The sequence below is a fragment of the Mauremys mutica genome, chromosome 2, assembly GCF_020497125.1.
Source record: "Mauremys mutica isolate MM-2020 ecotype Southern chromosome 2, ASM2049712v1, whole genome shotgun sequence".
NCBI classification, from domain to species: Eukaryota; Metazoa; Chordata; order Testudines; family Geoemydidae; genus Mauremys; species Mauremys mutica.
The window spans coordinates 280,086,481-280,111,829 of record NC_059073.1 but is presented as its reverse complement, the minus strand read 5'-3'; the positions used below and the strand labels follow the sequence as shown (position 1 = coordinate 280,111,829).

General features: G+C 41.8%; 1 protein-coding gene across 1 annotated transcript in view; it reads right to left on the bottom strand.

The window, feature by feature from the left end:
- Positions 1-25,349, bottom strand: part of KMT2C (lysine methyltransferase 2C) — a 313,192-nt gene that overhangs the window by 55,991 nt on the left and 231,852 nt on the right. Inside the window, exons 24-31 of the mRNA XM_045003252.1 lie at positions 23,651-23,770; positions 15,032-15,162; positions 12,169-12,355; positions 4,829-4,933; positions 4,419-4,466; positions 2,738-2,875; positions 2,516-2,548; positions 2,318-2,431 (exon numbers count right to left, since the gene is read on the bottom strand). Of these exons, the coding sequence (XP_044859187.1) occupies positions 2,318-2,431; positions 2,516-2,548; positions 2,738-2,875; positions 4,419-4,466; positions 4,829-4,933; positions 12,169-12,355; positions 15,032-15,162; positions 23,651-23,770 (876 nt within the window). The remainder of the gene's footprint in view (positions 1-2,317; positions 2,432-2,515; positions 2,549-2,737; positions 2,876-4,418; positions 4,467-4,828; positions 4,934-12,168; positions 12,356-15,031; positions 15,163-23,650; positions 23,771-25,349) is intronic.

Here is a 25,349-nt window from a genome sequence, read left to right as displayed (position 1 = left end):
GAGCCTGCATGCCCTTGTCCAAGGGGGTCAAGAACAAAGCCTTTTCTTTCTTCATTTTTTTTTAAGGCACGGCCAAATACAAGTCAAAAGAAGGCTAAAGGGTTTCTAAAAGCTAAAGATTAACAAATGAAAAGAAGAGTTAACGATCTACTAACGGACAGCTAAAGGCTCTGGCCCTAGCCAGGGGCAGTTGAGAAGGAACAGAGGATGGTTAGCCCATCCTGGCACAGCAGGCGGAGAGAGAGTGCATATGCGGGCCCAAAGGACACTACTACGGAAGTTCTGACGCAGACACACCTATAGCGGAGCACTCATAGAGTCACTACTCGAAGAAGAACCACCAATGCTACATCAAGAAAAAGAAAAGGAAAACATATCCATGATGCCAGGTAACAGACATGAAGGCACTGCACACAATCTTCTTTCACAATTCTTAAATAAATATTAACCATTTAATTAGGAATCTCCTCTTCAGAGATGATTGGTATACCAGAGTAAAGCTTTCTAACGTATGATTTCTATACTCTTATCAATGAAATAAATAAATCTAGTCAAATGTACCTCAATATTTCAATAAAATATTAAGTCTAACAATTTTACACCACTATTAAGGCAGAATGTTTTATTTGTATCATTACAATATTAGTGCAGACAGGACACAGGAACAAACTGGCCATGTAATCTATTACCTCTCGTTTGCTTTAAATGATCTCATTTTTAGAACTTCTTGAAGTCTTATATTTTTCTAGAAATTCATCCAGATTAAGAAACAAATTATTTTTTCCTTTCTTAGGGTATCTGGTGGTTCTAGAATTATTCACTACTGAAATAGATTTCTGAAGCACAAATACATCATCATGGGCTCTCTGCTTGCACCTGAGCTAGTGCCAACTCTACTAGAGATGATGGCTGATGAGAAAAGAATGCTTTGAACCATGTGCCTGGATATTATGTAAACCACGGGTTCCCAAACTGTGGGCTGCGACCTAAAAGTGGGCCACAACACAGTGCTGGGTGGTCTGTTGGCAGGGGGAGAGATTGGGGGGTAGGGTAGGAGGATGTTGCTCCCTCAAAACTATATACATTAGTGTAGTCGTGGCTGGCGATGACCCTCACCAGGGTCAGAGGAGCCTAGCGTCCGCGGCAGGTGACAGAGGGTGAAGCGGAGCCGCCAGGCGAGGAAAAGGGGTCGACCAAGAGGTGGCGGCACTCAGGGCAGCTGGAAGGTTTGCAGCCATTCCCACTCTGAGCCAGCGCATCCCGCGATCTGTGGCTATCAGGACCCCTGGAGTATCAGCCCCACGGCCCTCCCAGGGACCTGGGCTCAGCACTGCTGCTCTGTTTCCTCCTGGACAATGCTGTGATCAGGACTGCCACAGGTAACGGCCAGGCCCATCCTGAGTGCCTGCCTCTGCCCAGCACTTTGGACCCCCAAGCTCCTTCCTTGTTCCTGGGCAGAGAGTGCCTATGAGGCATGCCAGGGTGCTAGGTGAGTGACCGGGGGCATGGCTGTCAGGTGATGAGCTCAAGGCACTCAGCGGGCTGCTGAGGTGGAGGGTTTCAGCAGGGGCAGGCTGTGGCACCTGCCTGGCCCCTTCGCCCTCTTGCTTGCCCTGGTCCCTGCTGAGGCGAGGGGCCAGGCACGCCCCAAGGCGTCACTCTCCCTGATGGAACTGTGTTAATAGTGGGCCGCAGTCCATCATTTTCTCAGAAAAATCTATCCAAGATAATAGAACTAAATAAAGTAAGTCTGATAACCAGCCTTCTTCTGGATTCATGGCTTGGGAAACAGATTTGATTTGGTTTTGCAAGAACAACAAAAAAGGCATCTGTCCCCGCCTTCCCTATAATTGAAATAGTGAAAAATTATGCTAGCTCTCTCTTCCTTGTCTGAATAGTGCTAGTCAACTTTCTTAGATTAACCTTTTTACAGAAATTTGACTGAATGGCACTGTCACATTTTGACAAAAATGTTATAATTAAGGGGCAGACTAACTCCTTCACCGTGATAGTGTGCTTAAATGTACTGACAAAGCAATGAGACAAAATGTCATAATAGGAGCCTTGCTTTATTACAGACCACTTACAGTACTATACCACACAGTCAGCCGGTGTAACAGCTCCAGTATTTCACAAAAAGTCTAACAAAAGATAGCTTTTCCTCTCAGATATCAAAATCCATTCACATATGTATCAGACACTCAATTTCAAAATGATTTGTGAAATAAAGCATACGGAGTATTTACCCTAGCATAGTTATCATCATATTTATAATATGAAAGATACAATTGGTTTTAAAAGAAACAGAAGACCATACCCTGATTGTGTAAAGGCATTAATTGAGGTGGAGGCTGTGGCAAAGGAGTTGGCTGAGTGGTTGCAGGACTCAGTACAGCAGTGAACAAGTCTTCCACATCCTTTCCTCCCAGCTCTGTAAAAATAATATGCATAACTTGGCAGGTACAGTTATATAAACTACATTTAATAAAAGACAGCAATGCTCAAGAACACATACCTGGAATTTTGTACAGTTTACCAAGAATTGCACCTGGTCAAAGTAAAAAATAACACAAAATTAGCAATAATTCATTTCACTCTTCTAGATAAAACATAATAAAATTAATTCTGTAATTGTAAGTGCAAAGGCTAATTTTAAAATTACATAGACAGTAATAATAGAAAATAGGAAGCATTTGCTTAAGTACTCTACAAGGTCAACATGTAAGAAACATTTTACCATCTGTGACCATTTTGTCTAGTTCTGGACTGAGAATTCCATCTAATTGTTCTTCACTCAGGGGCCGCGAACTCGGATTGACACTTGGCTGAGGCAGAGAGGAAGGATCATCAGAGATGGGACCAATATCTAGTCCAGCTGAAGGGGTAAGAATATTAAGTCAGCTGTAAACAATGAAATCTACTGACACAGGACAAAGGCCATAAAACATTTCCAAAATGATTTTTGGTTACAGTTTAGTTGTAAACTAAACCCATCTGCTAAAATCTAAAAGTTGATTTTCAAGAGAAAATAAGACATCAATAAAAATCAGAAAATATCTGATTTAGATTGCTGCATAATTTGAGGAAGGCATCTAATTTAAAGAAATGGTTAGAATTAGAAGACTTTGAACCAAATTTTGTTGTAATGGGACTTCAGATTTAGTCACAGAATGTTTTCAAACACTGAATTCTCTAAGGCCTGGTCTACACGGGGAGTGTGTGTGTGTGGGGGGGATTGATCTAAGTTACGCAACTTCAGCTACGTGAATAAGGTATCTGAAGTCTACCTACTTAGATCTACTTACCGCGGTGTCTTCACTGTGGTGAGTCGACTGCTGACGCTCTCCCATGGACTCTGCGCCTCTCGCTCCAGTGGAGTACTGGAGCCGATGGGAGAGCGCTCAGTGGTCGATTTATCGCATCTAGACTAGACGCGATAAATCGACCCCCGCTAGATCGATCGCTGCCTGCTGATCCGGCAGGTAGTATAGATGAGCTCTTCAAACTTTTTATTTTGTTCATTTTAAAAACAGGAATTTCCTGCAGCAGGTACATTTAAACCTGACTGAAAGTTACCTTTGATCGTAAGTATCCCCCAAAACTCCCATGATTTCTGCTGTGTTAAATTAAAAATCTACTAAAACACAGTCCATACTAGTAAATATCTGGCCTATATTAAAATGGCAGCAGCTTCTACTTTCAAAAACAGGGCTAAAATATTCTGCATTGAATTAGAAAATACAATTGTGGGTGTTGAGAAAATACAATTGTCACTTTTTCTGTGACACATATAATATCCTTTTAAAAGTTAAGAAAATATCTCAGAAGCAACAGACTCTTGGTAATACTGTACACAATTGACTTTAGTACTTGAAAGGTACTGCAGCACCAAATTCCAACTAAGAACCACCTTTAAAATAATGCAGCATGCTCCTTCTAGTTATCATAAATCTGTGTTTTATAAAGAAGTTTTATGTAAAAGTGATCAATCATCACCAGTGATAAAAAAAAAGACTGATGTTGATCTTTTTATTCATGCTTTATACATTGACATAATTAAGATGTGTTTTTAAGTTAAAAACAAATACATCACTAATACTACTATATGTAATACTGTCAAATATGAAAGAAAGCAAGAAAATGCATAGTTTTGCATTCTGAAACACACAAAAACAACAAATTTATTAAAAAAATTCAAAAGAAAACTATCTAGAATTCTATCAAGTGCACAGTGCAGGTTTTGTAAGTTGTGCTTGGCTCAAACAACACAGAAATATAGAAAAAAATGAAAGCATGGATTAGTTACAGAGAGTAACGAAGTACTAACATCTATGCATGCACAAACAGTTCTTTCAGCTGAAACCACTAGGAAAGATGACTACTTCTAACCACGGGCCATCCATTGTTTAGTTTCTTACCAAATGGGGAGGGTGAGTTCTCAACCTGGAAAGTGCATAAATCAAGACCTACAGGACCCAAACCAGATAAAATGGATGATTATAACAAGAGAAAAACAAACAAACAAAAAAAAACCCGTAAGAGCATACACTGCTGCATGCTGAAAAAGCTACGCAGGTATGATAGACAACAGCAGCTGTTTTTATTCCCTTACAAGCAGCAAAGCAAAGGGCTGAGTAAAATAAAACAGACAAGTTTTTTGTAAAAGAAGAGATAAAAGTCCTTCTGAAATTGGAGTATACTTAAGATATAACAGTTACATAAATATCAAAGCCACACATCACATAACCTGTGAACATAACACATGAAATGTGTCTATAATCAAGAGAACAAAGAAAACGGCCACCAAGGAGCACTTAAAAGCACATACCTGAATGATCTCCAGACTTTACTAAATCATCAGAGAGTATTCCAAGAATATCATCATCTGTGTTCAAGACCTCTGAAAGGTCAGCCAAAGGGTCATCAGAACTACCTATGTAAGATACAATAGACTAAAAATCAATACAACCATGATCCTCACATATTTATTCAATTATTTGTCCAGTGATTTACATGGATTTAGCAATTTCCTAAATTTAGTAAATGTAATGAATGAGCATGTTGTAAGGGAGACTGGCTGGATGATTTTAGGAAAAAATAAATGGAGAATTTCTAAAAAAGAGAGAGAAAACAATAATCCCACAAATTTAAATGAGTAAACCAACTCTAATTCAGTATAACATAATATGGAAGAATGTCTTAGGTAACCACACTGCACAGAAGTACAAGGAGAAAATAAAGCAAAGCCAGGATGGGGAAAAAACTCTGTTTTATGAGAGTGATTTTCTTATTAATTATATTTTTGAGGGAACATCACATTTGAAGTTTTTCTTCAGCTATATTTATTATACCTGGCAAATATCAATTGTATTGCCAACTCAAAGTGTCAAAAAATCATGACTGGTTTAAAATTCATGACATTTAACAAAACAAAAACAATGATTTTTTTTATTTGCCTTCTATTTTTTAAACCCTTAGGATACACTTGGAATGCATTTTCAAGCTTTTCTCTGCAAACTATGAAGGTAAGAAACACACACTTTTTTTTTAAAATGTAAGTTTTCTTTCAAAATTACATGACTCCAGGATCTAAGGCTTTAAAAAGGAACACCCAATATCGCAAGATTCACAATAAAATTGCAATAGCTGGCAGCACTGAAAACATTAAAGAAAGATGAAATCTAAATTTTTACTACTGATGGGGAAGTTATGTTCACAAGTATCTTCACACTCTGCAATTTATAATCACCTGGCTACTACGGCATTTAGTTCACAGTAATAATTATTTCTTTAAGGCTCAGTCCCGAAAATATGTATTTGTGAATAAAGTTACGAACCTATGTACATGTTGCAGGATCAGATCCTACCTCTAGCCTGGAATGAATGTTTGGGAAGTGTCCACCCTAGCCTTAACTTCAGGTAGTTTACATGTTTGTAAACAAATTAATAGTTAAAAATATCTGTAGATAAATGCTTGAGCACAAATCACTGAATATTATGAAGCATTCCAATAGGATGAGTTTGACAAATAAACCAGAATAACTTAGAAAGTCTATCAGGAAAAGTAAAGACTACTGAAACCACCTGGAGAAGTACCTCAGGAGTAAAATATGAAGAGTAGACAGTAACATGGACAGAGATGGAGGCAAGTGAAGGTGGGCAGGACAAAGAGGGACAGCAGTAAGACACAGGCTAGACACACCAGTAGAATGGTAGAAAGACGTCTACATTGCAGCATTTCTAGTTCTATTCAGTCTAGTTTAACCTGGCTCAAGGGGTTGTGCTTCCAGAACTTCTTCTGTGAGGCTATGCCATGGTCTTCTACACCTCACATGACCTGAAGGTTTTTTCAGCTGTTTAGATTAAGTTTTCCTTTCTCTAACTTGATCCCACTACTCCTACAGGTTCTTCCCTGAACCATGCTAAAAATCAGAGTAGAGAGGACAATAGACCTGACCCTCTTTGTATAATCACTTACACCCATGCAAAGTAGCTGTAACATAGTACTGTCTTCATTGGGTAATGTTTTATGCTTCAAGCTTGCTTTGTAATTTATAGGACAATTTATCAGTGGAGAATGGCTACTAGATTGAGCTACATTATTGTGCATAGAGAACAGGGACTAATTATAATGAGGGAAGTACTTTAAGTGCCTCAGAAATGTGTCAGTTGTGGATAGTTTTTTATTTAATCAGTGTATCTGGTGCTATAAAAGACTATGGAATGTAAGTACAGTACTGTGAACAAAAGTTGATTCTGCTTTTGTGATAAAATTTTGCCTTTTGCATGTTAACTTTTGCATTTTGGCGCCAGTACACTAATCATGCAAATGGTTGGGTAATTCATGTATCACCACAAAGTGGTGCTGATGACATAAGATGGCTAGATGGCTTGCTAGCTGGCTAGCTAAAAGGATCGGATGCTGTCAATGCTTGGCTTTTATGAAATTCCACCCAAGTATGCATACTTGGCTTATGGCAGAGTTATTGAAGCAGGAAAAAAAAAGTCTCCTAATGTAGCAAACACCCAGGCAGAATTAGCGCCCCTTCAGTTCTTCTGCAATATTCTTCCTAAGCTGTGGCAGTTTTCCCTATAGGCTTCAATAAAACTACTTGGGCACAGTCCTTAATACTTTAAGCACCTTTTAATTAAAACAAAAATCTTAATCTAAGTAGTTAGAAATGGCTCAGGGTGAAAAGATATAACTGAACAGAGCTTACTACTTAGACTTCCTCTCTGTTGGCCAGCTCTGTTCCCGTTGTGTTCACTGTCACTTAAAAAAAAAAAAAAAAAGCTATCTTCCCATTTGTTCTAAAATTTGTCAGTTTTATTCTTTCATTCTTTCTTTTTTTTTTATTAAATTGAATGTGTGTTAAGTCTTAGCTTGGAAACTGCCAAGTTGCTTTGGTCAGCTGCTTCAGATCAGAGCCAAATGCTTGACACCACTTGTCACTTCACTTGGCCATTTTGGATTGGAGATGAAAACTAATGCCAAGCAAAAAGGAAAAATGACTTACCTGCATTTCTGGGTTCCCGTATGAACACAGTTATATTGCTACCTCGTGGACTTCATTCCTCTGGTGCATTTATTTGTTTTTGTTTATTTAAATTCAAATAATAAAGATGCCTATCTAAGGCTCTAGGCTCTCTCACATAATTAATTACACAATATATACAATTGAATTAAATCTTAGCAGCATTAAAATCAGTTCCAGTGGAACTGGGCCAAGCACCTGCCTCAATCATCATCTGGGAAGCATACCCTCAGCCATCTCCAGAGACCATATCAAACAGATGTTTTTTGTAGCATGCCCAAATAGTCACCAAACAGGGGATATTTCAGACCAAAGGAGGGTAAGAGAGGTTGGCGGGGGAGGAGGGAGGGAGAACAAGTTCCAGAGTCCCAGAGCCCTCACAGAGAATGTCCTACCAGCTGTCCCTCTCTTTTCTAACAAGAGGGATCCAGCTCAGGTAACCCTGTTAACTGCAGCAGTGGCAGTATGGCCTCGCAAGAGAGAGAACCCCTGAGGGAGGCTGATCCCAGGCCATTTAGGGCTTTATAGGTCACAATTAACACTTTGAATTCCACCAATGGGCAGCAAGTGCATACCCTGGAGCTCTGGGGTCATGTGATCCCAGTATGATGCCCTGCTCAGTTGCTTCAGTCTCTGAATGGTTTAATGGCTGTGACAGTCTGTACCCTATATTCATCCCTTTTACACTACTATGATAAATCCTGGATAAAGTATACCTTGTAATAGCATTTGAAAACTTGTAATTTGCTGATCATATGTCCTGGTAAAATATGTGTGGCAACACTGCATGTAAAATTATAAGATTCCACTATATGGTATTACTAAGACATGTCCCAAGTCTGGGGGAAGCAGCCACAAACCATGCCCCAGAGACAAAAGGCTAGCCAACGCCTCAGCTAGGTGTCAGTAAAAGCAAATGGACCATCGCCTGGTTAAATGGCCATTTTTTGGCAGGAAAGAAGATGTGGATGAAAATCTGTATCTTCACAAAGATAGTGGAGGGTGTTCCCATCCACACAGACTTTATGTCTTCTGAATCTGAGCTGGAGAGGATTCTTGGAGAAAGAACTATGAAAGGACTGAGTAGGCACCCCAAATAATTCCTCCTTTTCTCTCTACCCACAGAACCCACAACACCTGAAGAACAGAGGAAACAACTTTGGATTGGGGGAGAGTCCTGACTGAAAGGAATTCAACCAGTAAGACTGCTGTAACTTGTGGTGAGAGAGACCTCTGCTTTGAATTCACTTAGTTTGTTAAGTTAGGTATTAGTTGTTTTTTACTTTTATTTTCTGTAACCAATTCTGACTTAGATTTTAAATGATTACCAGTAATGAGGCATCAATCTTTTGTAATTAATAAACTTGTTTTATTTTTACCTAAACCAGTGTGTTTGGATTGAGGTGTTTGGGAAGTTTCCTTTGGGATAACAGGATTTGTGCATATCATTTTCTATTAATAAAATGACAAACTTTATATGAACTTGTATTGTCCAGGAGAGAGCTGGGCAGTACAAAACGTACATTTCTGGGGGGGAAGTCTGGGGCTGGGAATTTCTTGGTGTTGCTCTGCAGTGTAATTCATGGATAGCTGGCTACAGCACTCATACACCATAACTGGGAGCAACTTACTTGCTGGAAGCTATGTGAGAGGAGACCAGGAGTGATAAATCTCACAGGGAAGCAGTGTAAAAGGCATCCCAGGTTGGAGAATTGAGGGGACACAGCTATTCATCAGACCAGACTGTACGCTGGGACAGTGGCCCCAGGTAGAGAGCACTGCAATAGCCTGGTCTTGCAAAAACAGGGATAACAGTGGCAAGGTCTGCATCCAAAATGAAAGGTTGCAACCACTTACTCAGATGCACCTGACTGAGTCACTGCTGTAATATGATCCTCAAACAGAAGCTGGGAGTCTAAAATAACCCTAAATTGTGAACACTAACAACTAATGGCAGTGATACTCCTTGATATCACCTCCACCACCACATCTGGCTGCTTCCCCCAACCCATCATCACCACCTCAGTCTTGTCTGAGTTGAGCTTCAGCCACCTCGCTCCCATCTACGCCCCAATTTCAACCAGACACGGGCTGCACCCATCATCCAAGTCAATGAGACAGAGACCTACAGATCGGTGTCATCAGCATACTGAAAACACCAAACCCCAAGCTCCTTATTAACCCTTCTAAGGGTCCCATATAGATGTTGAACAGAAGGGATAACACAGTGGCAACCTGCGGTACCCCATCCTTGAGAACTCTTCAGGAAGACAAGCAATTGCACACAATTACCCATTAAGATCTGTTGTAATAATAGGGGTTTCTGAGAGTAAAGAACAAGGCCACTGATCAAAGGCAGCTGATGTGGATCTAATACCACCAGCATTGTCTTCATCCCTGACAAGAAGGAGATCAGCCACCAGTGAGACAGTTCAGATTTACCAGACTATCTACCATCTGAAATAAATCTGCTGTTCAAGATTTTGCAGATGTTATTGTGGAGGGAAAGAACTGTTTCTTGGCCGCACACACGGCCATAGCACAAGAGTTTATAAAAAAATCTTCATGCTGAAACCAATCAGGCTAGGCACGGGACTTCCATCACTGGCAATCCAGCCATCTCATGGTGTATAACAAGAGGGAATATGCACAAATCATAGTTCTGACTCACTGAAATCTCAACAGCAGGATGGATACATCTGCTGACTTGGCATTCCTATAGACCTATAGTGGCTGCTGATAATTATTGTTATGTTTACAGAAGTTTTAACTAAGCCTACCTGGTTCTCTGTTGCTCAGAATTTACTCTTTGAAACATTTTTGTTTTGGAGTGAACTTTTCCACATTTTGTCTCAGTTTAAACAATTTTTGTTTTCTTTTGTGTTAAAGTTCCTGGGCTCTCAGGCTTTGTGTCCCGAAATGGATTGAGACTTCTAGAGTCCAGAAAATCAGAAAGAGGCGCTTGAGGAATGAGTCTTCTAACCCCTCTTCCTGGGGAACAGGTCTCCAAGGCCCTCTGGTTGGTAAGGTACCAAGGAACAAGCACTGGCTACATGGTCATAGAGGAGAGTGGATGCAAAAGCTGCTCCCCGGCTGTTATTTTGGAGATACTAGGGTTATTCATGTAACACTGCACCATGCCTCTGTGAAATGCACATATATTAACGGGGAATGAGAGAACATACTTTAATAATTAAAAAACTAGGTACCTGTACCAGCAGGAGTAAAGTATGGAATTGTGTGGTTTTATATTTTCCCCTACCATTTCCTGTTTTGTTCTTCCTCCCAAGCTTTAAAAAACAGGAAATTAAATGCATAACACGACATTAAGGCAGCACTAAGGCTGCACAGTTCAAAACTTCTACCCCATTGGCTTAATATATTAGTGCTTAGGGCCTCAATCCTGCAAGCAGATGCACCAGCATGGAGCTTTGTTTGCATCCATGGAGAGTTTCAATGGAACTCCTCATGGGTAAAAAGATCGGTGCGAGTGCATCTACTTGCAGAGTTGGGACTTATACAATGTTGACTAGAAAACATGCAGTGGGGACTGTGATAACATTACTCTAAGGTTCTTAATCTTTGCACTCCTTGATTCTTGTGATTTTAATTGTGCAACATTAAAGTTGTACCTTTTGAGTTTAACTACCATTTTCAATGGGCAACAAGACAGCTAAGTAATTTTCTCTTTTGCAAAGGTGAAAGTTATAATTGATGCCCATTCTGTGCACATTCAAAAACACCAGAAATACATGGGTAAAAAATTATTGAGTAACTGTACAAAAAACTATTTACAGTACGGATCAGACAAGCTATGAGTCACAAAATAACCATAAAGTGTAATACAAAGTGTTAAAATACATAATGTAGAGGGATAAGATACTGCTAAACACATAGCACATACCTATGAGACATTGAGAAAAAGAATTCTTGAAGTAGCAGGACAGTTGGGAAAATGAGAGATTGCTCCCTTGAGTGAAGCTGGCCTTTCAGCAGCACTTTGTGGCACTCCAGCCATGTTCAAGACTCACTATCCATCAAGTTAAAATAACATTCCCAGTTTAGCTTTTGCAGTAGGAAGTGAGAGTTGAAAGCTGCCTTTTGGCTACAAACTGCACCCTGAAAGAGCATTCAGGCTCCTGGGGGACAATATAAAGCAAAAAGAATCCCCAAAAGTCTGAGGAGTCTGGGAACCTAAAATAATCAATATTAAAAATTAGACAATAATAACTTGGAAATAAATATTCACCAGTACAAAGAACAGGTTTTTAATGTTGTCTTTCCAGTTAGTCTACCTTAGCCTTCCATCATGAAGGATTTGTCTTCCTAAACAGGATACACCTTCTACCCTGTTTCTAAGTGTTTTGAAAACATGCAAATTAAAATCAAGGAGTCTTATTAGACCATGTATAAGGCAAGTCAGTGGAAGGCCTGCAGCTGTGCATTAGTGACTCCAGAATGAACACCCAATTGTGGCTTATCACTCAATATAATGTTAACTAGTCTTGTAATATTAAATTAAAGAATGTTAGAAAGTGTGTATGTTAAGAATGAAAACACAAAAGCATAGGAAAGCTCCTATAACAACAAAACCAAACATGACTGAATTATCACTAACTTTAGCTTGGTATACCTTGAGCTCCTAGTTTTGCTTGAGCTGGAGTAGAGGCTGAACTAAGCAGTGGGTCAGAAGATGGATCCAGAAAATTGGTGGTCTGATTCGTTTTACATGACATCAGAAGTGATTCTTCGGATACATTTTCTAGGCTCATCTTACTTTGTCTACTGGTATCTAGGAGATCTTTTCCAAAGAAAGCTTCCTATAATGAAGACAAACATACATTAAAGTCAGTCTATTTAGGAAAATTTGTATATCTATCTGTCTACATGAGAAAGTTTTAGTAGTTATACCAATATAGTTATATAGCATCCGTATGGACACTGTTATATCGGTATAAGAGTGTCCACCCTGGAAGGGTGAGGGGAGGCGTGTGTGTGTCACTGGTGGAGGGTGGTAGTGGTTACACTGGTACAATCACATCAGTTTAAATTCACATCTTAGGTTATATAAGAAAAAAACAAACCAAAAACTTTCCTTAGGTACCAACACAGCCCTGTGGTATCTGAGCACAACACAATCTTTCAAGGATTTATCCTCACACAAACATCACTGTGAGGCAAGGAAATGACTTGACCAAAGCCACACAAGAAGTCTGTGGAAGAGTAAGGAACTGAACTTGGGTCTCCTGAGTCCCAGGCTAGTGTTCTAACCACTGACCATCCATCTTTCCTAAATGGTTATCAATTAGCAGAAATCACCACATTGTGGAGCTGCAACACCACAAAACCTCTTTCTTCATGGAGCATAACGTTCATTTTCATAAGCAGACTTACATACACTGTGTAATAGCTGTCATTCACTTGCAGCTGACTCATGAAAAGTACATCAGGAACCCACTGACTGGTCAACAGACTACACAAACTTCAAACCAACTTGTCAGTTGCAGTATTTTTAATTTATTTATTGCCACCTTCTCATTTGGCCCTAGAAACCCATATCATTTTAAGTTCTAATTGTTAGAAATATAATTAAAATTATTTTTAAATTTCAGTTATTCTCTGCTTTAATGTAGTCAGAACCCACACACAAGAGCTAAAGAACTATTCTATGTTTCGAAAGAATTGAATTAAGTAAAAAAAAAAAATCCCTGCAAGTAAGAGGAAGTCTTAATTAATGGAGTTTTTCCCCTCTCTCCCCCTCCCTGAAGACAGAGTATTTTTTTCTCATAAAATAATAGTCTGTGATCTTTCTGTAAAGAAAAATGTAATAATATCAAGGAGAAATGACAAGATCTGACTCAGGCTTTTGACAGTATTCAATATATGCAAGTATGCAAATCGAAGGTCTAGTGTTTCAGTGTGTTGGGAGGAAACAATACAGAATGTAACGTGTATGTTATTGCTCAATAGCAAGCAAGGGACTGGAAAATGGAGAGATAGTTGCCCAAGCTTGTGAATGCCTTGTATTCAATGGGACAGCATTTTCTGTCTGTCTGCATGTAACTCAACAACTTTTAAATTAAATACCGCATCCTGCCAATTCCAAAGTTTCACAGGGCATATTCTAGGCATCAATGGCCAGAATCCTTTTGATGGGAAAATCAGGGGAAAACTGTTTGGGACAGTTAGAGCTTCCAAGTACCTCTGCAATTGTCTATAGATCAATCAACTAGTTGATGGCACCCATTAACACCACCTCATCTCTGTCTACCATTCCAATAGAGTGTAACACGTTCACACCCTGAATGACTTATCTCCCAGACTACGCTCTTGAATGAACTCACACAGAAAAATGATAAAAGACAAAAACACCATATTCCCTGTGGGTGAACACTTTTTACAAAGCCATCACTCTATATCTGACCTCTCAGACCTCATCCTCAAAGAAATATGCATAACACCTTCAACAGACAAGCCTCGGAACGTAAATTCAAACTTTTCTAGACCCTAAAAATCATTAATAGAGACACTGGATTTATGGTTTATTACAACAATCTATAACCCACGAACCCCCTTCTGCCCATGTCTTTCCCCCCTATGACTGGAGAGGTGCTAATGGGCCACTTCACTTTGAATGGTCTCTTGAAATATGGGTTAGCTACTGATGCTAAACAGCAAAGAATCCTGTGGCACCTTATAGACTAACAGACGTTTTGCAGCATGAGCTTTTGTGGGTGAATACCCACTTCGTGGGATGCAAGTGATTATGCTAAACAATCCATTCCACCTTGCATTTAGCTATGACACTCCAAGTACATTCCCAGACCTGAAGAAGAGCTCTATGTAAGCTTGAAAGCTTTTCTCTCTCTCCCCCCAACAGAAGGTTGGTCCATTAAAAAGATATTACTTCTTTCTTATCACCCAGACAGAAAGAATAATGGGGGGTGGAGGAGGAAGAGGAAGGAAGGGCATGGGGCAAAGGGGGCTTCAACATAGCTCATGGCATGGGGAGGGGAAGATTGGGGGACCCTGGCATGGGGGCAGAAGGGGATGGGTGCAACATACAGAACCCCCACCAGGAGGGAAAGGCGGAAGGGGGAAGCACATAGAGCCGCTGGCATGACGTGTGTGGAAGAGGGGACCCTCACATGTGGCAGAGTGGGCAATGGGAGACACAGAGATGTCCAGGCATGAGGGAGGGGTGGGGGAAGTTGCACAGAGTCTTTAAAATAGAGGGAGATGGGAAGGTGGTACACAGGGAGCTTGTGGGAGCGGGAATGAACGAATGCAGGGAGTCCCCAGTGTGTGTAATAACCTCACTACAGAAGCTACAAAGAACAGCTTTTATTATATATTCCTTATGCAAAAGCCACATCAACTGAGTGATAAATTAGATATCAGAAAGTAAACATTTATACTTTAAATATATTAACAGTTTATTCAACACATGCACACATTAGTTTTAAATAGCACATAATGGATAGCAAGGACTGTACCTGCAAATATGCAGGGAAGGTTTCTTCAAGTTTATTTTTCTTTTTCCTGTAACGCTTTTTTATTTTCTCAGTATTTTCAGAAATAGGAGTAGACTCATCAACTGGTGTCTCTGGCAGCTGTTCAGTCCAACCTAAAAACAACATTCATGTACAAATGCATTAAAATTCTCTCTCTCTCTCTGGCCCACTAGACACATCCGATGTTTATTATTTAAGAGGGACAATGTGTACTATGCAGCCTAACTCTCTGAAGTACAGTTCTACTCTGAAAAGGGTCTCTGTAAAAATGGTATTGGGGGGTTGGGTTACATGTTTGTCATCTCTCAATTTCCATACTGAATTTGATGATTCAAAATGAAACATGATTAAAGCTGAGAAGTGACAATTCTGTTAGTGACCTTGCCTACACTTGTGGAGGAGAGTAGGGTGCATGTAGTTATATGCTGCATCCACACTCACTGTGGCAGTGATAGGCTCTGGCAGGGAGGAGGCTGCGGGCTTTGGATCCGGGGATCCTTTGCTCACTGCTTCTCCCTGCCAGAGCCTTTCCTACTTGCCTGTGGTGCAGAAAGGCTCCAGCAGCTGGGAGGCAGTGGGACTCTATACTGCTAAAAATAGCAGCATAGCTGGGGAGAGTCATTTCTTGGGCATGTAGACAGCCATGCAGGCTACATACTCTTGGATTCAGGCATGTAGGGCACTCTAGTCTACTCACCGAGGCAGTGCCTCACTAGCTACACTGCTATTTATATGCAGGCTGGCTGGGCATGCAGAGTCTGCACTCTATATACCACCGTAAGTGTAGACCTACCAAATGATGCATATGCCAGAAAAGTAGCCAGCTCAGTTCTCCTAGTTGTGCTAATTTGGCAATGGTGCTGACCTGGAATGCATGCGGGGAACAGGTCCATTGCAAAAGGAGGTGCCATTTTTACATAGTCACTTTTCTGACCATAACCATACATAGATCTTAGAAAAAGAAGATACTTCCTCTTCGGGTATGTCTACACAGCAAAATAAAAAACAGGCCTGGCCTATGCCAGATGACTAGGGCTCACGGGGCTTGGGCTGTTTCACTGCTGCGGAGACTTCCGGGTAGAACCCTGTGGGGTGGGAGAGTCCCAGAGCCCAGGCTCCAGCCCAACCCTGGAAGTCTACACAGCAATGAAAAACCCCACAGCCCAAGCCCCACAAGCCCGAGTTCGCTGGCATGGGCATTCATTTGCTTTGTAGACATCTCCTTAGACCAGCCTCCTACACAAGAATAGAAGTAGTTGTACTCCATTCCACAAAGGGGTTTATCCTCCCCTTGATGTGTGTTTAACTCCCATTAGTGTGCTTCCATAATTTGTTGGAAATAAAGTGACTAATGCTTCCTTTCTCTGCTAACTGGTCCAGAATTCTGTGGTGAAATTTGTGGAATCAGGTCCAGATAATTTACCTGCCTATTATTCTGAAGCGCTTGTTCTCTTGCCTCTTATCTATCTCTAGGGCAGGCTTTTCCCTGTAATCTATGATACTTAATTTATTTTTTGAATACCTTCCTGGCTCTGTGTTGAAGTCTCTACTAAAAACACACAGAGGACCTTGAAGCAATCAAAATATTTTCTGAATAATTCAGCTATTGTATTCAAAAGAGGCAATAATTATTTTTGTAACAAACACAAAGATTTTTCTGCAAAACATTGCAGAATAACAAATCCCCCACTGAATTGTTTTTTTAGAGAAAGAAGTAGAGTCACTGCAACTAATTGAAATACTTTTAAAAAGAATGTTTTGCACTTGTGAGGTGCCCAGCCTAATTGCAGGAAGTTACTTAGGAAAAATCACTAAACCAACTACATTGTTAGGTAAGAAAATGTTTTATACTGTACTGTGGATGCACTGCTAACAAAACCGCTACAGCCAAATCCTGTAGTTATGTCTTAGTGTTGTACAGTCATGGTTTATGGATTTTATGACAAATTTTGAACTCTTAAGATAATGATATGAGAGAGAGGGTCTCAGAAGCCAGTAAGAAGAGTCTATCCTATGACAGGTTTCAGAGTAGCAGCAGTGTTAGTCTGTATCCAGAAAAAGAACAGGAGTACTTGTGGCACCTTAGAGACTAACCAATTTATTTTAGCATGAACTTTCGTGAGCTACAGCTCACTTCTTCGGATGCATAGAATGGAACACACAGACAGGAGATATTTATACATACAGAGTGAGCTTACCAGCCAAGGAAGTGACCATAAGTTATTCTGCCAATCCCCCGGGACCTTCTCTCCCATTCGTATGGTCTTGCCAACATCACCACTGTTTTTATGTGATTTCTCTGCAGTTTAGTTGTCTAAATCCTGCATTGTTCCCCAATTCTGTAGTGCCTGAATTATTCTGCTTCTCTCTTTTGTCTCTTCCACTGCTATAGATTTTTATCCTCCTCTGTGTTATATTCCTCTTACACTGAATTGCCGCTCTGTGTTTTTTTTTGGTTTCTACCTCTTTGTATTCTCTCTCTCTCCTTTCCTGTTCTTGTTTAACTCTCCATGCCCTGTGCTGTTCTGCTGTACCGCTTACTCTGAGCAGACTGAAATGTACTAATACCCTGATCTCAAAATTGCTTGAGAGTGTTTTTGCTGCCAGCACACAAGAGGGAATGAAACAGGAGAGTGCACCAAATTACAACCCAGGAGATCAACATTGGAGACTAAGGCCAGGTCTGCACTACATGCTTACTTAGGTATAACTATGTTGTTCAAGAGTGAAAAATCCACACCCCTGAGCGACGTAGTTATACCGACCTTAGGCCCCCTGTGTAGACAGCACTACGTTGTCTGGAGAAGCTCTCCCACTGATATAGCTACTGACTGTCGCGGAGAGCTCTCTCCCATCAGCTTTGAGCTTCTTCACCAGAAGCGCTGCAGCTGCGCTGATGTAAGTTTGTAGTGCAGACCTGCCCTAAGGGCCACTCTCAACTGGTATAAAGCTGCATGACACCATTGATCTTAATTCAGCTATGCCGATTTAAACTAGCTGAGGATCTGTCTCAGTATTCCAAAACTGATTTTTCCTAACAAGTAAATGTGCATCACACACAGACCACCAACCCCTGTCATTATCAGATATGCATAACTTAGAATCATAGGGTTAGAACCGACCTCAAGGGTCATCTAGTCTAATCCCCTGCTAAGATGCAGGATTTGCTGCATCTAAACAGATGGCTATCCAGCCTCCCTTTGAAAACATCCAATGAAGGAGTTTCCACCTAGGCAGTCAACCAAAAATTTCAGTTGCTTTTTTTGCAGCAGCATCATATTGCTCTCACTTTGAGGTTGTGATCTATCACCATTCCCAGGTCCTTCTCGGCTGCCAAGTCAGTTTTCCCGCATTCTGTATTTATGCATTTGTTTTTTCTTTCCTGCCTGTAGCACTTTACACTTGTCTTTATTGAATTTCATTTTGTTGTCTATAGCCCAGTTCTCCAATTTTTCAAGATCCCTCTGAGTTTTAGCTTTATCCTCCAAAGTGTTGGCAAACCCTCCCCCACAAGCTTTCTCTCATCTGCAAATTTGATCAGTATGCTCTCTATTCCTACATCCAGCTCATTAACAGATATTAAACAACACCAGACACAGCCTGCATTTCTCCAATTTATTTATTAGAATGTCATGTGGGACTAAAGCCTTGCTGAAGTCCACCCTTCTTTTCCACTCCCGTTCTTGGCATATCCTCACTTTTGTTTTTGTCAAGTTCATCACTTAGGCCATGTCTACACTAAAAAGTTAGGTCAACCCAGCTACATTGCTCAGGGGTGTGAAAAATCCACCCCCCTGTATAACGTAGGAATGCCGACCTAGCCTCCGGTGCAGACAGTCTAGCTACCACATCTTGGGGAAGTGGATTAACTACAGCGCCGGGAGAACCCTCCCATTGCTGTAGTGAGTGGCTACACTGAAGTGGTACAGCGGTGCAGCTGCAGCTGTGCCACTGTAGTGCTTCTATTAAGGCCATAGCCTTAGGGCTAGTCTACACTGGCAACATTTTAACGTAGCTTGTGTAGTCGCGGCAAATAGCTCCCAGAGCCGGGGCACTGTCTACCCTGGCACTTTGCAGCGCTGAAACTTGCTGCGCTCAGGGGGGTGTTTTTTCACACCTGTGAGCGAGGAGGTTGCAACGCTGTAAAGCCCTGAGGATCAGGTTCTAATACTCAGTTTGTAGAAGTTTAGCACCTGTGCTCCACAAGCAGTCACACTGACTTCAGTTCAAGGGCTATATTATATATGGTTTAATACTTAAGGGTCAGTGGTTCGTAACCTTTCCAGACTACTGTACGCCTTCCAGGAGTCTGATTGGTCAAGTTTCACCTCACTTTAAAACTACTTGCTTTACAAAATCAGACATAAAAATACAAAGGTGTCACACACACTATTATTGAAAAATTGCTGACTTCCTCTTTTTTACCATATAATTATAAAACAAATTAACTGGAATGTAAATATTGTACTTTCATTTCCGTGTCTAGTATACGGAGCAGTATAAACAAGTCAGTGTCTCTGTTAAATTTTAGTTTGTACTGACTTTACCAGTGCTTTTTATGTAGCCTGTTGTAAAACTAGGCAAATATCTAGATGAGCTGATGTACCCCCTGGAAGACCTCTGCGTACCCCTGGTTGAGAATTACTGGGCTAGATTATACAGCCCATTCTCACATTAGTGAAGAATGACTCAAGTTCTACAGTCCATGTATTTATACATTTATACAAAAAATCCACCCTCAGAAAAGAAGGTATCCCAACCACAGAAAGGGTCTGGAAAAGTGTTTATGATATGCAAACTGATGCAAATACCATACTTTCTTAGGGCTTGGCTACACTTACAAATTTGCAGCGCTGCAGCAGGGTGTGAAAACACACCCTCTCCAGCGCTGCAAATTGCGGCGCTGCAAAGCGCCAGTGTAGTCAAAGCCCCAGCGCTGGGAGCGCGGCTCCCAGCGCTGTCCGTTATTCCCCACAGGGCGGTGGAGTACGGACAGCGCTGGGAGAGCTTTCTCCCAGCGCTGGCGCTTTGACTACACTTAGCGCTTCAAAGCGCTGCCGCGGCAGCGCTTTGAAGTGTAAGTGTAGCCAAAGCCTTATAAACATAACAGATGCAACTGTTAAATGAATAAAACTAGGATAATTAACCCCCTTCCACACACACTTATTGTTTTAGGGCCTCATTTATTCTCATGGTATAATCAGGTTGTTTTTTTAATTAACCAGGTTGTTGAGTGCCCTTTGTCAGGCACTGCTGAAAAAGCGTGAAAAAATGACCTATCAAACTACAGAAGTGCCACCTGAATGCAGTTAGCACCTCGTGAGGTGTTAAAGCAATGTAGGTTATAAAAGAGGAGCTCATATGCTACAGCAGGGGTCGGCAACCTTTCAGAAGTGGTGTGCCGAAATGTCATTTATTCACTCTAATTTAAGATTTCGCGTGCCAGTAATACATTTTAATGTTTTTAGAAGATCTCTTTCTATAAGTCTATAATATATAACTAAACTATTGTATGTAAAGTAAAATAAGATTTTTAAAATTTTTAAGAAACTTCATGTAAATTAAAATGCAGAGCCTCCCAGACCTGTGGCCAGAACCCAGGCAGTGTGAGGGTACGTCTACACTACGGGATTATTCCGAATTTGCATAAACCGGTTTTGTAAAACAGAATTTATAAAATCGGGTGGAGCGCGGCCATACTAAGCACATTAAATCGGTGGTGTGCGTCCATGGTCCGTGGCTAGCGTCGATTTCTGGAGCGTTGCACTGTGGGTAGCTATTCCCTAGCTATCCCATAGTTCCCGCAGCCTCCCCCGCCCCTTGGAACTTCCGGGTTGAGATCCCAGTGCCTGATGGGGCAAAAATCATTGTCGCGGGTGGTTCTGGGTAAATGTCGTCAGTCACTCCTTCGTCTGGGAAAGCAACGGCAGACAAGCATTTCGCGCCTTTTTCCCCTGGATTGCCCTGGCAGATGCCATAGCATGGCAATCATGGAGCTTTTTTTGCCGTTTGTGACTCTCACCGTATGTGTACTAGATGCCGCTCACAGAGGCGATTCAGCAGCGCTACACAGAAGCATGCTTTTGCTTTTGCATGACAGCAGAGATGGTTACTAGCCATATTGCACCATCCAAACCCTTCCATAAATTGGAACTGAGGATGATCATGGCTACCAGTCCTTTTGTACCATTTGCTGCTAGTGCCCCTGGTCAATCAGCCAGGGGCACAAAAGCCAAAAGTGGTTACTAGCCTGTACCATTGGCTGCTGTCATAAGTGCCCCTGGCCGATCAGCCAGGGGCGCAAAAGCAAAAATTGGGAATGACTCCCTGAGTCAATTCCTCCTTTTTGGTATCTAAAAATAGAATCAGTACTGCCTAATATAGGCAAGTGTGCTAGAGAACCACCTGCTCTGTGTCAGAGCCCGCAGAAACTATTATCTGTATGCTATTCACAGGGGGTGCTCCTGTAACAACCCCACCTGTTGATTCCGTTCTTCCCCCAGCCTTTCTTGGCTACCGTAGCATTGTCCCCCCACTTGTGTGATGAATTAATAAAGAATGCAGGAATAAGACACACTGACTTGTTAGTGAGAAATGAGTGGAAGGCAGCCTCCAGCTGCTATGATAGTCCAGACAGGACATTAAGCAGTGTGTAGGCGAGAAGCCCAGCATCCCACTGCTAGTCCAGGGGCAACTGAATCTTTTCTTTACACATGAAGGGTGGGGGCTGATGGAGCTCAGCCCCCTGTTGCTATGATGAGGATGGTTACCAGCCATATTGCACCATCCATCCACCAGAAAAAATTAGGGCCAATAGGCTGATGACGAGGACGGTTACCAGTCCTTTTGTACCATCAGCTGAGGCTGATGATGAGGATGGATTTCCATCATTTTGTATGATCAGCTTATGCTGATGATGAAGATGGATTTCCATCCTTTTGTACCATCAGCCGCCCATGGCGGGGGGGGGGGGAGCAAGGATGTTGGTGTTGAGTGCTGCACTATCGCGTCTATCTGCAGCATTCAGTAAAGATAGGGTGACATGTAAAAGAGTCAGAGGATTGTTTTACCTTTCGCTTCTGGGGGTGGGTGGGGGGGTGGGTGAGTAGATTGCCAAGCTATGCCCTGACCCGCGGACACTGTGTTTGACCCTAGAAGCATTTGGAGCTCAGCCAAGAATGCAAATAATTTTAGGAGGCTGCAGGAACTGTGGGATAGCTTCAGTCCTCCAGTCCATGCGCATCCATTTGATTCTTTGGCTTTCCGTTACGCTGCAGTGCGCTGAGTCCCTGCTATGGCGTCTGTCTGGAGATTTTTAAAAAAGGATTCTGAATTTCATCTTCTGTAACGGAGCGCTGATAGAACGGATAGAACGGATTTGCCTGCCCTTACAGCGATCACATCCGCATGGTCCATGCGGGAGCTCTTTTTGTATTTTGATTTCGGACTGCATCGCCACCCGTGCTGATCGGAGCTCCACGCTGGGCAAACAGGAAATATTCAAAAGTTCGCGGGGCTTTTCCTGTTTACCTGACCACTGCATCCGAGTTCAGATTGCGGTCCAGAGTGGTCACTGGTGCACTGTGGGATAGCTCCCGGAGGCCAATACCATCGATCAGCGTCCACACTAACCCTAATCCGATATGTTAATACCGATACTAGCGTTACTCCTCTCGTTAGGGAGGAGTACAGAAACCGGTTTAAAGAGCCATTAAAATCGATATAAGGTGCCTCCTAGTGTGGACGGCTTTGGCGTTAAATCGGTTTTACGCTCCTAAAACCGATTTAAACGCCTAGTGTAGACCAGGCCTGAGTGGCACTGAAAATCAGCCTGCATGCCGCCTTCGGCACGCGTGCCATAGGTTGCCTACCCCTGTGCTACAGTATGTAAGGAACAGGCAAAGGACGTTTTTTTTTTTTTACAGCAGGCTGAGCAGACATCCTATTCCAAACTAAAATAATATTTACAAAGCAGACACTCATGGTATAGCTACATTGCTTAGGGGTGTGAAAAATCCACACCCCCGAGTGACGTAGCTATTCCGACCTAACCCCTGGGGCAGACCAGTGCTAGGTTGATGGAAGAGGTGGATTACCAATGCCAATTGCCTATTGGTGGTAGGTAGCATCTACATGGAAGCACTACAGCAGCACCACCTCAGCGTTTTAAATGTAGACATACCCTTACGCGTAATACAAATGTTATACAAACAAAAGGAACCATTTCTAAGTAGCGGGTCCAAGCTATAGCAGTAGGTCAGTAGCTGAGCTGGGAATGGAACCTAGGTCTCCTGAGTCCCAGCACAGTGCCCACTCTTCTAGAGCACACTGGTTCTCTTAGCTGTGTCTTAGTAACCTGAACCATGTTGTTAGTGTTTCAGGACATTTCTAGTTCTGTCTCTGTGAATTTTAGACACTGCTGTAAATACAAATGAATTAGTATAGCAGCCAAATTCATAAAATGAAGTGACGAACATTAATAATGTAACCATTTTTCCACTGCAATAATCTCCTGACAGCAGCAGATAAAAAAACAGTTCCATTTTTTTTCTAAATTAAGCATTGGCAATAATTTATAAACAAATAAATGTTAGTACATACCATCTTCTCTGCTAGGCAACTGCTCAGAAACAGAACCGGAAGAATCTTTCCTGGAGAGAGATCTCTTAGTTTTACCCTGCCCTGTACGACTTCTCTGGCGTACCATGAATCCTCCAATACCTATCAAAGAAACAAAAATACAACAAGCAGATGCAGATTTTACATTCCCAGATAAAAATGGAAACAAAGAAAAAGCCATTAAGACTTAGATATTTTTTGGTTGCCCACATACAAGGGCTTCTTCAAAACACAGAAATATTTTCCTTAAGGCCTGGTCTACACACACTGTTTGTATGGACATAGCTACATTGGTTATGGGTGTGAATTTTTTACTGATATACTAGTACAACTCGTAAGTGTGGACACCGTTAAATTGGTATAAAATGTGTCTTTTACTGGTTTGGATTATTCTCTTTCCCATATGGCTAAACATAAGTTATACCATTATAAGCACATTGATACTGGTACTGGTGATGATGTGTAGCTATGTTTTTCAGGTAAGCATAAGTGAGGGTTAGCGAATGTGTGTGTTATGCTGGGAGAGTTGTATTGATTTATGTGAGGGTTGTTTTGTGCTGGGAGGCCTGTACTGATTTGTGTGAGGCTTGTGTTGTGTTAGAAGACTTGTGTGGGTGGCAAAATGAGGGATGTGTGCTGCAATGAGGATTAATGTATATTTGGGGCTCTTGTCTAGGTGGTTTTGAAGAACTGTGTCAGTTGGACAAACTAATCCATCATCTGTGCAGTGTCCCTCAGACAACCATAAAACTGCTGTGTGCAAATTAGCTGTAGAGTAAGGAGGGCCATTGGCTGAGTTACCTCTGATATCACAATTGTCTAGGACTCTCAGCACAGAATCCTTACTGTAGCCAAAAGTCTGTGTTATCGCAAGGATGCAATCTGTAAAGTCAATCATAGGCGCTGACTTCCCCTCTTTACCGTGGGTGCTTGACCTCCACTCTAACCCCAGCCCTGCCCCACCTGTTCCCCAAAGGCCCCACCCCAACTCCACTCCCTCCCTGCCCCAATTCCAATCCCTTCCCCAAATCCCTGCCCCAGCCCTGCCTCTTCCTCACCTCCTCCCCTGAGCGCGCCATGTTCCCGCTCCTCCCTCCCGTCCCGGAGCGTGCTAATGCCACCACTTTGTCGGTGGCTGGGCGGGAAACACTGGAAGGTAGGCGGAGGAGCAGGGATGCAGAAGAGGTAGGGCGGGGGGGAATGAGGGGAGCTTGGCTGCCGGTGGGTACAGAGCACCCACTAATTTTTCCCCATGTGTGCTCCAGCCCCAGAGCACCCACGGAGTCGGCATCTATGAAGTCATTATGGTCGAGAACTTAAAAATTGGATGGTAAGAGACTGAAAATGCCAGTGATGACTGAACCTGGTGATATTCTAAACAAAAAGAGCTCTCAACATGCTGTTTCCATCCCATCCTGTCCCCTACCCTTATTTAAAACATCAGGGAAATATTTTTGTTCCAATTGTCCAATCAGTTTTTTTTTTTTTTAACTACAAAGACTAATCAATAAATGCAAGGTGATTCATTCACCCAACAACTGAACTGCATACGAGTATGAATCATCTTCAGACTGTATGAAAGGTACCCTTATCACTAGAGGGCCCTACCAAATTCACGGTCCATTTTCGTAAATTTCATGGGCCTAGCATTTAAAAAAAAATCTAGAATTTCGTGGTTTCA